Source organism: Dama dama, chromosome 29, assembly GCF_033118175.1.
Source record: "Dama dama isolate Ldn47 chromosome 29, ASM3311817v1, whole genome shotgun sequence".
NCBI classification, from domain to species: Eukaryota; Metazoa; Chordata; class Mammalia; order Artiodactyla; family Cervidae; genus Dama; species Dama dama.
In genome coordinates this window covers 59,835,694-59,851,957 of record NC_083709.1, presented here as the reverse complement: position 1 = coordinate 59,851,957, position 16,264 = coordinate 59,835,694, and the positions used below count along the sequence as shown (strand labels likewise).

General features: G+C 44.2%; 1 protein-coding gene across 4 annotated transcripts in view; it reads left to right on the top strand.

Annotated features, from left to right (window-relative positions):
• PRUNE2 (prune homolog 2 with BCH domain) overlaps positions 1-16,264 on the top strand; it is a 278,419-nt gene that overhangs the window by 175,809 nt on the left and 86,346 nt on the right. For all 4 annotated transcript variants that reach the window (XM_061132725.1, XM_061132724.1, XM_061132722.1 and 1 more), the window contains exons 7-8: positions 4,568-4,726; positions 9,449-16,025. In XM_061132725.1, coding sequence (XP_060988708.1) covers positions 4,568-4,726; positions 9,449-16,025 — 6,736 coding nt within the window. The remainder of the gene's footprint in view (positions 1-4,567; positions 4,727-9,448; positions 16,026-16,264) is intronic.

Genomic DNA, 16,264 nt, shown 5'->3' with positions numbered 1-16,264 from the left:
AGAAAAAAAAAAAGAAAGAAGTGAGAGAAGTGTTTGGACTTGAGATATGTTTTAGAGGGAAAGTTAATAGGAGTTGCTGATGGATTATGTGAAGAATGAAGGGGGAAAGAGGATAAAGCATAGTTCCTAGATGTTTGACTTGAGGAACTGGGTGAATGGTGGTACCATTTCATGCTGTGGAGGAAACTGGGGTGGAGGTAGGTTGTATTTTATTTGAGACACTTATGAGATATTGGTATGACGATATCACATGGGTAAATCAGGTGAGCATTCAGGTGGATGTGATTTGGTTGTCATTGGCAGATAAATGATTTGAAATCCATGTGACTGGATGAAATCACCGAGGAGAATGTGTGAATGAGAAAGAGGTTAGGAACATTTAAAAGCTGGCTAGGGGAGAAGCAGCAGCCAAGACGACTGAGGAGTAGCCAATGAGCTGAGAGACAGGAAAGTGTAATGACAGGAAAGTGAAGGAATTAAGTGTTTCAAGAAAGAGGGAAAATCAACCTCATGAAATTATTGGCAGAAGTCAATTAAAGTAAGAAGAGGAAATAGATTTTTGGATTTGGTGACCTGGAAATGATTGATACTTTTGAGCAGTTTCAGTGGAATGATTGGAGGGGCAGAAGTGTGACAGGAGGGATTCAGAAGACAGTAGAATATGTACATATGAGTGTTATAAAAAGAGTGGTTTTTCTCTCAAAGAATGTGCACATTTAAGGACTCGGTTGTTTAGAAGACATTATTTAGATCACTTATTTCATGTGATGCACTAAAGCTAATAGGCATATAGAATAAAAACAAAATTTTTCAGAGTAATGAATTAAGAACTGAAATGGGATTTTGTGAGAGAATGGAATTTTCCATTGTATTTGTCCAAGTACTTTCAACCACAAAAGTAGTATGTCTGTTGGACACTATCACTATCTTGGTTTTCATATTAGTTAAAATATAGCCCTGTTATTTCTATTCGCCTGCCCTTTGTCCTTATGATCTGTTATCAACCTCTTCTGAGGGCCCTTGACATCTATACCTTGGCTTTTGGCCAAGAAATAGCAAGACCTTTCTCTCCCTACATTTTTAGGCTTTCTACTAAATTCAAAACCAGGAATTGCTCAAGCGAAATAACTCATGACCTCTAAAAGTGTCTAACGATCTAATCTCTGGATCCGTGAGTGACAAAAGACTGTGGCTGGGATCACTTGCCTTTCTTCCTAACTGATATGTTGGAATAGTCTGGGCTTTCACCAGTCGATTTTCAGGTTTATCAATTAGTAATATAACTTCCTAAATTTCATGGAACAATCTCAGGCTGGGGTCATATTTCAAATATGGAGGGTTGGATGATGGGTGTAGAGGTGGTAAATGAAGGTTGTATTCCTTTATTTTCTAAACCGTTGGCAAATTGGGATATATATATGTATATAATTTTAACTTAAGGTGGGGAAAACATTTTGGAGATACTTGAGCAGATTAACAAATAGTATTTGTATACGTGTAACTAAAACAGTAATTTATCAGGTAGAAGGCAGATGGGGGGAATAAAATGCCAACCTGTATCTACAATTGGGTTGTGTTCATGATGAAGTGGTATTTATTCAGGGCCAGCCTAGCTTGTCAGCAACATAAGAGGTGTTGCAGCACATGACTCCCTGTGTAGCTAGAAGACAATAATAAATTATCTCCTATGCAAACAGAACCAGCGTAAAAGCAGAGCAAACAAACCCTGCCTCCCAGATTCCTGAAGAATCTTACTCTCTTGCTTGTTTGACTCTGTTTTAATCATGAAATTCCTGGCATTATCCTAAAGCCAGTGAGATTGAATCTGGCTTGGGCAATTTTATTAGGGTGGATAAGACATAGTAGTTGATGATCTCTGTTTTGGGGTTACTATAAAATGTAAGTATTTTGTTTCTCTGAGTCATATAAATCTTTGTTTTATCAATACTCTGTGTGAACCTGTGGAATTCAGGGCCACCCAGAGGAAAACTGGGGAATTATTATACAAAGGATCTTGATTCTAAGAATCACTTGAGATACATAATGAAATTATGGATTCTTGGACCCAATCCTGGGCTGCTAAATGAGAACCTCTGACAAAGTGGCCCAAAAGTACACATCCCAAGGTGATGTTAATCATGAGGCCGGAATGAGCAGCAGGGAGCTGAGGGCCTGAGTCAGTAAAAGGCCCGTGACCGCACTGAGAGAGTGCAAAGGGTTAGTTCACAGGAGAATATATAAATTAAAAATGGCTCCCCAGAGCAGTGCTTTTCAGATTTCCATGTGCATTTGAATTGCCTAGGATTTGTGGGAAATGCAGATTCTGCTTCAGTAGGTCTGGAGTGTGACCTGAGACCCTGCTTTTCTAACAAGATGCCTGATGGTTCCAGTGCTGCTGGATTAGACTTTAGCAAGATCCTGGGGCCATCATTTTAACACAGACAAGTCCAGAGAGACTGGAGCTCAGCCAGCATTTTTGAATAGCACATATTCCATAGTAGGGCTTTGAATAATGCTGATTCTACTGAGTGCTAATCTTGCACTCAGGTACCAATAAAACCTGCTTTCTCTTGCCTGAGGGACCCAGCTAGAAGTGTCATGGTAATTACTATTGTGTCACAATCTTTTAGAAGTGGTGTGTCTTCTTTCAAGGATTTATAAATACGTTGGGGGGAATGAGTTTATGCACATCATGAAAAAAATATTTTGAAAGGAAAATTCTAAGTCTTTTTATGCCAAAGCCTTCAGTCATCAGAGATAAGATGTACATGGTTGTTGTCCATTATTGTTTTCCTTTGGGACCTCATTTTTGTGTACAATTCATAATAGCAAGAAGCTCAGCATTGAGATTCTTGATAGTTAACATCAATAATGATTTGACATAATTTTATCTACTGGATGCACATTGTGTATAAGGTCCAACAAAAAAACTCATTCTAAAAATCTACTTTTGTAAGTGAATTAATTTTTGAAGTACTTATTTAAAGGTTATTATGATGACACTTGGACAATAAGTTAAATGCATGAAAGCTGACTGTGTGCATACTTCCAAAAGCTATTGTATGCGAGCATTATACACTTCATTACCGGGTCAATACAATAGATCCTTTGTGTTCATCAGCAATCTATCCTGAGATCTTTGTGAGTTCCCTTGTGCACTTCCTGGTAACCAAAAGTGAAAGTAGCCTCAGGAGATGCCTGAGAGCGGTGGCCACAGGAGTAGACAGCAAGGCTCCTAGAGGCGGGGAAGCCACTGATGGGTTGGGTCCACCCAATGGCCAGGTTTCTCCTGTTCTCTCTCGGTGACCTCGTCAACCTTGACATTCAGCTCAGCAGAATTACAGAGTACATGTATTATTGGATATTTCAAATGGCTGGTAAATAGTCTAAGCTACAAATATCAAATCCACAAGTGTTAAAGAGCTACCATATACATTCATCTGGACATGAAAAAGTCTGCACCTATATGCGCTGCACTGTTTAGCTCTTCCTAATGGTTATTTGAGGTGGAGGTGTGTGGTGTTTCCACTTCCTATGGGCTGTTTTTCTGTGCTACTTTAATGTTTTACCAGTGGCATGCATAATTCTGATGACTTTGTAATCAGAAAAAAATTAACAATTCTTTATATCTCTTGAATGCACATTAATGTGATTTTTCACTGAGTAGAGCTATGGATTATCAGGTGATGTTTATATGATTGTCATTTACAGATGCTATTAATATTATATATATATATCTTACGATAAAGGATTATGTAGCACATGTTGATTTTATATGTCTCTCCAGTCATTCAACAAACTTTTCTTGAGCAACTAGTATATGCCAGGCATTATGCTAGGGGGTAACATATGGTCTTCAGTGTATTTTTTTAAGAAAGAGAGATACAGACAAAAAGTGGGTCTCGTTGTAGTTAATAAAATTCGAAAAGACCAGGACATTCCCACAGATGATGTGAGCCACAGGTCTGGGTACACTCTGTGATGATGGGTCCCTTTTCCACAGTTATTCATTCCTCTTTAGATGTCACACGGAAAGAACAAGCAGTTCTGACATCACATCCCTGACGCAAATCTCCTAGACTTCTACATTGGAATAAAAAGCATTTGATAAACACAGCTGAGTATATCCTCAGGAATTCTGCTTGGAGTTAATAATCATTAGAAAAAAATTATAGAAAAAAACAATAGCTTCCTACTTTTCTAGTGGGTTACAATAATATTCTAGTCATTCATATGTCATGTGAACAATGAAAGGAAAAGTATGTTTTACAAAGTCAAACATTTTAGAGAAAAGACGGTAAGCTATTTGTTCCTCTCTAAACTGTTCTTGATGATAAAAGCAAAGATGCCTTCCTTTCTTGGTTTAGGAAAACAAAACTAAACAAGGAATGTATATTTCAAGCCATAGTATGAAAAATTTGCAGACTTTCTCAAAGCAAAGTATTTATTTCATTTGTATCTAATAATAAGTATCATTGGTAATACATCTTAAGACTGGACAAATTTGTGGCATGATTCACCAGAGCCGAGCAACTTGACATTAATATCAAATTGCCTGTTGTTTCAGAATTGTACATTTCACAGCAATATCACCAGTGATTTGAAAGCGTTCACAGACAAGTTCGGTTTTGATGTCCTCATCCTCCTGGCCAGTTACCAGTCGGAGGAGCAGCAGCCCAGACAACAGATTGCTGTGTACTCTGAGAACCTAGAGCTGTGTAGTCAGGTAAGAACCTCCCTGACCCAACGGTTTCACTGAACCCCCATCTGCTGGCTCTCAGAACCATGGAGTAGAAGATGGCCATGGACTGGTGGCTTAGAGAAACTGGTCCAAGAGATAAGGTCCTAGAATTTGAGTTTTAAGAAATGTTGGAGGCTGGGTTTCCCTGGTGGCTCAGTGGTAAAGAATCCATCTGCCAATGCAGGAGACACTGGTTCGATCCCTGATCTGGGAAGATCCCACATGCTGGGGAGCAACGAAGCCAGCTACATGTGCTCAATGTGCTACAACTATTGAGCCTGAGCTCTGGAGCCTGGAAGTTCCAACTCCTGAGCCCACGTGCTCCATAGCCTGTGCTCCACAAGAGGAGAAACCACCGCAGTGAGAAGCCCACGCTCCGCAACTAGAGAGTAACCCCTGCTTGGTGCAACTAAAGGAAAGCCCAGCGAAGACCCAGCACAGCCAAAAACAAACAAACAAATAAATAAATTGATGGTAGCTTAAATATTACTTTAAAAGAAGACATGTTAGGGGTATTTTGCACATTTGACTAGTTATTTCTCAAATTTTTAGTTTTGATGCTATAAATTAATTAACTAATTAGTTTTAAGTGCTTTAATTCAGTTTGTAAGTTTTTAGCTGTTATGCTCTGTTACCAAAAAAATCATCTAACTGGAACTGGCAGTGAGGTAAATGTTGACTTTTTTTTTTTTTTTAAATTGAGGTATAATTGACAGATAGCCTTATATTAATTTCAAGTGTACAACATAATGATTCAGTGCTTGTATATGTTGCAAAATGATCACCACATTAAGTCTAGTTAACACCCATCATATATATAATGATATTTAAATATATTTATATATTTTTTATAATATATAATTTTTTTTTTCTTGCAATTAGAACTACTCTCTTCTCTCTTGTGTGCGAGCTAAGTCCCTTCAGTCGTGTCTGACTCTTTGCGACCTCGTGGACTGTAGCCCACCAGGCTCCTCCGTCCATGGGATTCTTCAGGCAAGAATACTGGAGTGGGTTGCCATTCCCTTCTCCAGGGGATCTTCCCAACCCAGGGATCAAACCTGGGTCTCTTATGTCTCCTGCATTGCAGGCAGGTTCTTTACTACTTGGGCCACCTGGGAAGCCCTTCTACTCTCTCAGAAACTTTCAAATATGCAAGACAGCGGTGTTAACTATAGTCACCATGCTGTGCATGACATCCCCGTGACTTATTTATAACTGGAAGTTTCTACCTTTTGACTCCCTTCACCCATATAGGGACTTTAAAAAAGTCCCATAACTGTTTCTTTTCTTGGCTGAATCCATAAAGAGAAAGATCGTATCTTTTTCACCCAAATAAAAGTCATTGTCCTTTGGCTGCTGTTTGCTTTGAGGACTGCTACCTGGTAATAACTAACAAACTGTTTGGTTCCCAATGTTTAATAACTGATCTGAAGCTTTAATCAAAGTTAGTGTTTTGACACAGCCACTAATCAAATACCTTGGATACCTTGGACATGTCGGAGAAAAACATACATTTTTCAAAAAAAGTTTTTCTCCAGGTACTATAATGAAATTCTGTTTGGGTAATCAGTCAGATCTTCTTGGTTGAGAGCTGAGTCTTTTAACCTAGTTCAGTTCAGTTCAGTTCGGTCGCTCAGTCATGTCCGACTCTTTGCGACCCCATGAACTGCAGCACGCCAGGCCTCCCTGTCCATCACCAACTCCCGGAGTTTACCCAAACTCATGTCCTTTGAGTCGGTGATGCCATCCAACCATCTCATCCTCTGTTGTCCCCTTGTCCTCCTGCCCTCAATCTTTCCCAGCATCCGGGTCTTTTCCAATGAGTCAGCTCTTCGCATCAGGTGGCCAAAATGTTGGAGTTTCAGCTTCAACATCAGTCCTTTCAGTGAACACCGAGGACTGATTTCCTTTAGGATGGACTGGTTGGATCTCCTTGCAGTCCAAGGGACTCTCAAGAGTCTTTTCCAACACCACAGTTCAAAAGCATCAATTCTTCTGCACTCAACTTTCTTTATAGTCCAGGTTTTCATAATACATGGGCTTCCCTGGTTATGGGCTCAGAGGTTAAAGCGTCTGCCTCCAATGCAGGAGACCCAGTTTCGATCCCTGGGTCGGGAAGATCCCCTGGAGAAGGAAATGGTAACCCACTCCAGTATTCTTGCCTGAAGAATCCCATGGACGGAGGAGCCTGGTGGGCTACAAGTCCACGGGGTCGCAAAGAGTCAGACACGACTGAGCGAGTCCACTTTCACTTTCATAATATAAGAAGTAGATAAAATTAGGACTTCCCTGATGGTGCAATAGGTAAGAATCCGCCTGTCAATGCAGGGGACATGGGTTTAATCCCTGGTCTGGGAAGATTCCATGTGTCATGGAGCAACTGAGACCCCCATGGACTATAATTACTGATCCCACATCAGTAGTTCTCGAGCCCACACGCCGCAGCTATTGCGGCTGCATGCAGCAGTTACTGAAACCCGAACGCCTACAGCCTGTCTCTGCAGCAAGAGAAGCCACCGCAGTGAGAAGTCCATGCCCCGCCCTGAAGAGTGGTAGCCCTGCTCACCACAACCAGAGAGAGCCCACACGGCAACAAAGACCCAGTGCATCCAAAGTAAATAAGTGATTTAAAAAAAGAAACCACAACATTCCTTTTAAAAAAGTCAATGAAAATAGGGCAGTGGATATACCAAATCAGGCATATTTAATAACTAATATGAGACTATACATAATTCATTATAATATGGTTGACACAGACATAGAACCGTTTCATCACTTATCTTTCCTCACTAATGGCTTAGACACCTGGTCTACTCGCAGATGGCTAGAGGTGAAGTCTCAACTCCCTTCTTTTCAACATCCTCACTTTCTGTCCCCCAAGAGATCCATTTCTTGACACTCTCCAGGTTCCCTGTGTCCTTAAGTCCAAATAAGAACAAGCCCTCTTCTCTTGCTACAGATGCATTTCATACCCTTCTGACCCATATACATCTGAATTGCATCACCAGCCTGTGGCTTTTTCAGTGCTTTCTTCTGCACTGAGTTTCAAAGCTTTTGTTATATCTTATAAATAAAATTGTATTATATCTTTGGTCACTGGTTTCCTAGGGACAGGACTAAGGTCTCCTAAGCCTCTAAAACAGTGGTTTCAAATCACTTTTGGTAGCAAACTGATTTAAATATTGGTTAATCTAAAACAGACAGAAGTAGAAGATAGATGAAGGGATTAGAAGCCCTTGAGTTGACTCCACCCTGTCTCTCCTCACCAGCCCTCCCCATCTATCACTTAAGAGACATCTCCTTGATATCTTGAGCAGCACAAAGTCAGGACTGCTCCGGAGGAATCCTTCTTTGATCATGTGGTCACAGTTGGTTAAGGGTCAGCCTCTATAGCTCAGTTGCCTGAGTTCAAAAATGTGGCTCCATCCGTTGATAGCTGCGTGTTGTTGGTCAAATTATTTAAACTTTCTGTGTGTCTATTTCCTCACTGGAAAAATGGGGATAAAAATTCCTACTGGGGGGCTTCCCTGGTGGCTCAGTGGTGAAGTATCTACTTGCCAGTACTAGACACCCAGGTTCGATCCCTGAACCAGGAAGATTTCACATGCTGCAGAGCAACTGAGCCTATGTGCCTGAGTCTGGGAGCCACAACTATTGGGCCTGAGTCTGGGAGCCACAAATGTTGGAGCCTGCATGCCCTAGAGCCCCTGCTTTGTAACAAGAGAAGCCACCTCAATGAGAAGCCTCTGCACCTCAACGAAGAGTACCCTCAATTGCTGCAACTAGAGAAAAGCCCGAGCAGCAGTGGAAACCCAGTACGGTCAAAAATAAACAAGAAATAATTTTTTGAAAATTTTCTACCTTGTAGAATTATTGTGAGGATTAAAGGAGATATTGCACATAAAATCCTTAGAGCTCTGCCTGGCATATGAAAGCAGTCAATGAATGTTAATTATTATTATTATTATTGTCTATGTGAGCTCTGTATTTATAACTGTTTTTGTTGTTATTACCTCCACTAATCCTCTGGGGCCATTTCAAAGGCCCAGTGTGCAAAATGTCGTCAGCATTTCCCAGGAAGTCATAGAGCTACAGTGCAGTTTTGGCCTCACATCTCCCTACTTTCCACGGAAGTTCTGTCTGTTCTGGGCTTGGTGTCAGCGCTTCCAGGGACAGGAAGAGATGGCTGGAGCCTGAGTGATGTTGAGAAAGCTGCCCCTGGAAATTGCTTCCTCTTCCTGCTTTCTCCTTTACCTTAAAGCAGGTCTCAGCTGCCTATGACAAACAGGAGTCTTCCTTCTGCACCATTTTCCCTAGTCCAATATTTTCCCCCCAGTTTTGTCTACAACTAGCATTATCTCTGCCTTTCACAAAGCTGAGTTTTGTTCCTGTTGGATGATGGCATTAAGTTACACTGAGGAAAAGGATTTAAATAGTTTTATCTCTCTTTACCTATAACTTCTTAGAGCCAGCAAAACTGAGCAACTGGATTTGGGGTTCAACAAAAAGCCAGTTTGGTTGGATTAGAGAATGTGGTGGTAAATTAAGTGGAATTTGGCATGTCTTGCATTCTACAATTCTCAGTTCTGTCTTTTTTCTAGACAGATGAACACAGATTAATTTTACATTACAGAAAATTAAGAAAGACAAATTGCAAAGGGCAAGAGAACCTGAGTGCTCACACAAATCCCTGCTCCTCCCCGACAGATCTGCTGTGAACTGGAAGAGTGCCGGAACCCTTGCCTGGAGCTGGAACCCTTTGAGTGTGGCTGTGATGAGATCCTGGTGTACCAGCAGGAGAACCCTTCGGTGACCTGTGATCAGGTGGTTCTCCTCATCAAGGAAGTCATCAACAGGAGGTGTCCAGAGATGGCCTCCAACAGCCGGACGTCCTCCACAGAAGCGGTGGCAGGCAGCGCGCCGCTCTCCCAGGGGTCTTCGGGGATTATGGAGTTGTACGGCTCTGATGTAGAGCCACAGCCCAGCTCCGTGAACTTCATGGAAAACCCTCCCGATCTCGGCGATTCTAACCAGGCCCCGGTGGATGTCAATGCGGACCTGGTGAGCCCAGACAGCGGGCTGGCCACCATCAGAAGCAGCCGCTCATCCAAGGAGAGCTCCGTGTTCCTCAGTGATGACAGCCCCGTGGGAGAAGGGGCAGGGCCTCACCACAGCCTGCTCCCCGGCTTTGACTCCTATAGCCCCATCCCCGAAGGAGCCGTAGCGGAGGAGCATGCCCGCTCTGGAGAACACGGGGAATCATTCGACCTTTTCAACTTTGACCCAGCACCCAGGGTTTCTGGGCAGTCCCAGCCATCCTCCCATTCTGCCGACTACTCCCCAACAGATGACTTCTTCCCCAACAGTGATTCCTCAGAAGGACAGCTCACCATGGGGTCTAAAGAACTTGACAGGAGGGGGATGGACATGCCTAATTATTCATCCAGTTCTCTCTTGTCGGGGGCTGGCAAAGAGACTCTCGTGGAATTTGATGAGGAGTTTGTCCAGAGACAAGAAAGTCCCGGGGATAATTCAGAAAGAAATTTGAGCCTGACAGGTTTTATGCAAGATGAATCTCCTTCTCCAGAAAGTCTAAAAACTGTTGGAAAGAGGATCCCACCGACACCTATGAATAGCTTTGTGGAAAGCTCACCATCCACTGAAGAACCAGCTCTGCTCTATTCAGAAGACGTGACCCCCAAGACAGTCAACACAGGTCACCCAGGGCCACCTCTAACCCGGGTGCGATGCAGCAGCTGGTGGGATGGTTTGGAAGTCGACTCTAAAAATATCGTGGATGCGTGGAGTTCCAGCAAGCAGGAATCTGTCTTCCAGAGCCCTGAGTCCTGGAAAGATCATAAACCAAGCCCAGCTGATAGGAGAGCCTCAGACTCTATATTTCAATCCAAGAATCTCAACTTCCCAAAGTCAAGTCCCTGGGAGTCAGAATTTGGTCAGCCTGCGCTGGGCAACAAGAATATTCAAGACTCAAATGAGAAGAACTTTCAGTTTCAGGACATGCCCCCTGAGAAGTCACATTTGCTGAATGTTTCTCCTCATGGAACAAACCACCTGATAGAAGACTTCGCGGCCCTGTGGCGTTCTGACCGCTCTCCCACAGCTATGCCTGAGCCGTGGGGAAACCCCACAGATGATGAGGAACCAGCTGCTGCAGCGTCATTCCCAGCCTGGAGTGCCTTTGGTGAAGAAGGTGATGCCAACGCTTTGAAAAATACTTGGAATCTGCACCCAACGAGCAGCGAGACACCTTCTGTAAGAGACCCAAGCGAGTGGGCCATGGCCAAAAGCGGGATTTCTTTCCCTTCAGAAGACCTCGTGGACAGTTCACCCAGTGAGGCAAATAACGAAGCAGTTCCAGAAATCTGGGGCAAGAAGAACCATGACCCCAGGGACGATATTCTCATATCTGGAAATCCCACATCTGATCTGGATCATCCATGGAATAGTTCTAAGCCAGCAAAGGACCATCAGAACAGTGTGGTGGACCCAACAATTAGGGGCAAGATGTACAAAAATGTAGATTCTTGGAACCTTTTCGAGGAGAGTAACAAGGAAGGAGGTTCAGATATCCCAGCACCTTGGGAGGATTCCTTCTTATCCTATAAATGTTCTGACTACAGTGCATCCAATGTAGGGGAAGACTCAGTGCCCTCCCCCTTAGACACCAACTACTCCACCGATGACTCTTACACTTCACCAACATTGGCCAGAGAGGAGAAAGAAACCAGAGACAAGCCACTCACTAAAGAGGAGGGTTTTGAGTCACAAGATGCTAACTGTCCTGCAGGGGGCGCCGACGTGCCTCCTCAGTCCCCGCAGCAGCCACCAAGAAGCCGAATTAGTTCAGGTCCTGGGACCCTGGAAATGTGGGCTTCGTCTCAGGCAGATGGTGGCAAAGAAATAAATGCCACTCACAGCCCAGACAAAGAGCTACTCCAGGTGGAGCCCACGGATGATCAGAATGTCTCCCTGGAGGATGACGTGGGGGAAAGCAGCCAGTCCAGTTATGACGACCCCAGCATGATGCAGCTATACAACGAGACGAACCGACAGCTCACCCTTCTGCACAGCAGTGCTGACGCCCGGCAGGCAGCCCCGGACAGCCTCGACACGTGGAACAGAGTGATTCTGGAGGACACGCAGTCTACTGCCACCATCTCGGACATGGACAATGACTTGGACTGGGATGACTGCAGTGCTGGTGTGGCCATCACCGGTGAAGGTCAGGCACAGGGGTACCTGGTGGAAGGTAGCGAACCTCTAACCCGATTTTCAGTGAGACAGGTTGAACCCTGGGGCCTGGAGTATCAGGAGGCAAATCAGGCAGACTGGGAACTCCCTGCCTCTTCTGAGCACAGCCTGGACGTGGCTCCTGATGAATACCACGTCCTGAATGAGAAAAGCGGGCAGCTGATCGCGAATAGTATTTGGGATTCTGTCATGAGAGATAATGCCATGTCATCATTAATGTCACCCAGCCCATCATATGCTACAGATACAGAACAGAGCAAATCACCTCCTGAAACAACCAGCTCATTAGACAAAATTCAGGACAGTCACATTGCAGACATGCTGGAAGCTTCTGGAGCCGGTGAATCTGAAACAATCGATCCTGACAAGCAGGACACATGCGGAGGTACCCTGCCAAGTGATACAGCATATTTGGTGACCAGACTTGAGAATCCAGAGCATTTTGCATGCTCAGAGCCCCGGAAGGGTCCTAGCTATGGACGAAAGGAAAGTGAAAAGGAATTCCATGGAGCTGCTGATAGGGAGCACCCCATTGATGAGCTGATGGATGGAGCCTCGGAAGCTTCTGGAAAAGGGCAAGGTAGCCAGGAATGCCCATCCCCAGCTGCATCTGATCATCAAGAAATCTCCAATGAACCAGGCAAAATCAGAAATTTTTCAGTGACTTCCAGTCCTCAGACCAAGGAACCCCAGGAAGTATTAGAGCAGGAGAAGGGGTCTTACACTCCAGACCCCTGTGATGTGCAAACAGAGGTGTCCACAGATCACTTGCTGGCAAGAGAGACCTATGCAGAGCACCTCATAAGCCCCAGAAGAAATTCAAGTGAAACTACTGAAATTCCAGGTAGTCTGAATTCCACAAAAAGTGTGTCTCTACCTAAAGTGGATGTGGAGAAACCTGAAGAATGTGACATTCTGGAGCCAGAGAAAATTAACCAAGAGACACCTGATGAATGTCCCCAAGGCCTTGACTCTTGGGATGGCCCTAAAGACAGTGATGTGCTGGTCAGTGGCGCAAGTTCTGAGATAACTATGAATCTCGAAGTTACGAATACTGAAAACAGCCCTCCAAGAGCCAATTTATCAGGAAATGATGACAGAGATAGTATTTCTAGTGAGTATACACTTTCAAGTGCATCCAGTCCTGACATAAATGATTCTTCAGCTGCACTGCCTTCCTGGGACCAGGGACCCAATACTGGGCATCAGAAGGAAAATCAAAATGACTGGAGTACACAGAATCACCAAGAATCTGAACTAATGACTGCTGATGGTCATGTAGAAGTAGTTGCTGAAATGCAGGGTTTGGAGAAAAACAGAATGGACAGGTTTGAAAGGAGCTTAGATCACAAGGTTCCTAAATTTTTAGAGTTTTGGGGTGACTCAATAGATGGTGATTCCTTTTCTTCTTTATCCAGCCCAGAAACAGGTAGATATTCTGAATATTCAGATGCATATCAGGAAAGAAATCTAGTGATCAGCCATCAGGAGAAAAATGAGCGTAATCTTCCTGAAACTGTACAGCCAGAGGACACCAGCTTCATTTCAACAAGCTCAGGTTCTGATGATGATGGTGAAGGCTATGAAGAGTCAGTGGAGAAAGAGATCCATTCGGACACTTGTCAAGTGGCTCCGAGTGAACTCAGAGCTTGGGATTCATTGAATAAATCTAATATGTCCTTGGCCACAGCAGATCCTGAATCTGAGCAATGTTCTGTCTATAGGGGCAGTCCAGAGCGAGCAGAGAATGAGAATAAGTCAGACCCATCCTGTGATGACCAACAAGGCAGCCCTGATCGCTGGAATTTCTCACCAGTGAGGGAGGCTGAATTACAGGTGCCAGCAGTGGATAAAGAGACAAGGTCTTCTCTAGAAACAGGGAGGACTGGAGATGTCATGTGGCAAATATCTCCCAAAGCTGAACCAAATAATGAAAATTACTCTAAATTGGAGATGGCTGACTTCTCAGCTGAGAGCACAGAGTGGTGGAAGGCCTCCCGACAGGAAGGGCAACCAATCGAGAGCGCGTTTGAAGGGGAATTATCTAACTCAAGTGCTGTGCTAGAAATGAATTCCTCAGTGTGCGAAAACATGGGTCCTTGGGGAGTGCCCATTCAGGGTGATACTGAATCCCTGGCACTACATGGTACCAATCCTTTCAATGATAACCATCAGTCACCCTTCCTAGATCATAATGGGGAGAATGCCCACGAGCAACTTTGGAACATTCAACCAAGGCAGCCAGACCCAGAAGCTGATCAGCTTAGCCAGCTTGTAATATTGGACCAAATTAAAGACACAGATTCCAGAGAACAAACCTTCATGTCTTCTGCCGGTGACGAACTCTCCTCCGAAGTACCTGCCCAAGAACAGTGTCAGAATTCAGTGCTGTCTGCCTGGGACCAGCCAGACTCGTCTTGTACTTACGCAGATGGAAATGGATGCATTGTATCTGGTGTAGCAACAACTGAGTGTCAAGAAACAAATTGGTGGGAAGGAGAAAAATCACACTCAAGTGAAATGACAGATTCAAACGTCACCTCTGAAGATTTCCCTGCTGTCAGTTCTAGCCGGTTGATGAACAAGTCAGGCTCTGAATGGAGTGACTCTTCCCCTACTGAGGGCCCCCAGGGCACATTTGTTCCAGATATTTTACACGGCAATTTCCAAGAGGGTGGGCACCTGGCCTCAGCTTCGCCTGACTTGTGGATGGGTGTGAAACAGCCCTTCAGTGTGAAGACAGATGGTGAGAATCCTGATATACTGACTCACTGTGACCACGACAGCAATTCCCAGGCTTCCAACAGCCCGGATGTTTGTCATGATTATGAAGTAAAGCCGGAGACTAAGCAGTACATCGATGCTGGGCTGGGACCTGAAAGGGAAGCCAGTGAGTTATATCTCACTGAGCCAGAAGTAGACAAAGAACCCAGACAGGAGCCTGGGCAGGAATGTGTCCCTTATACTTCGGAGGTGTCCTCTGAAAATGTCATTCCACTGCCTCCAGTCAGCAAGCAGGCAGACACAAATGACTCATCTCAGCCTTCCTCTTACGAGTGTTTTCCTGAACCTTCTGAGATTAATGGTGAAAACGATCCAGGCTTAAAAGCATCAGAACAAGGAGCCAACCCAGATATGGCACCTATTTTGGAACCTGTTGACAGAACAATCTCAATGATTGAAAACGTGGAAACTGGTATTTGTGTAACTTACCAAGAGCCAACTGTGGACAACAGCAGGTCTTCGATATCAGAAGACTTTCTTCCTCAGAGGCAGACGGATGCAGGGGACTTGTTGGACCATGAGAAGCCCTTTGTTACTGAGAATCCTGCCGTGGTTCCTGATGCTTTGCTAGCCTCGGACACTTGTCTGGACGTCAGTGAAGCTGCCTTAGACCACAGTTTCAGCGATGCCTCAGGTCTCAACACATCCACGGGAACAATAGATGACATGAGTAAGCTGACATTATCAGAAGGCATTCCTGAAACACCATTTGATGGGGAGATGGGGAAGCAAGATATCTGTTCATCTGAAGCCTCGTGGGGTGACTTTGAATATGATGTCATGGGCCAAAATATTGATGAAGACTTAATGAAAGAGCCTGAACACTTTGTCTATGGTGGTGACCCTCCCTTGGAAGAAGATGCCCTGAAGCACAAGTTGGCACCTTATACGCCTCCCTTTGATTTGTCCTATCTCACGGAACCTACTCCTAGCATCGAAACCACAGAGGAAGCTGGGACTCCAGAGGATGAGTCTCTGGGGAGTGAAGCCGCAGAGATACTGCTTTCTGCCCTTCCTGATGAAGGAAACCAGGAAAACCATGCTGAGACCACAGACAGACAGCCCGGAGGCCAGCCAGTTGTGCTGCATATTCACGAGGACTCTGAGTCAATTCCTTTGGCGGTAGGAATCGATGCCAACCCTGAGTTGTCTCCATCACACATTGACTGGGAAGTAGAAACAGATCATTCAGATTCACCAGCAGGTGGAGACATAGGACCACCAAGTGGTAAGAAGCCTTTCATTCCTCCAAGCTCGAGAAATTGCTGCTTTCTTCCCATTAATGCATTTGTAAAATGCACTCTTCCTACCAATGTTGGTACAGAGGAACTAACTACATTTCCAGTGCATGCTTAACCAAGTCTTGACTTACTGCAGTAATATCTACTGCTTATATAATAACTATCCTTGAGAATGCATGCAAATTAAACAGCTCTACAAAATAAAAGTATTTTTTAAACTCTCTCT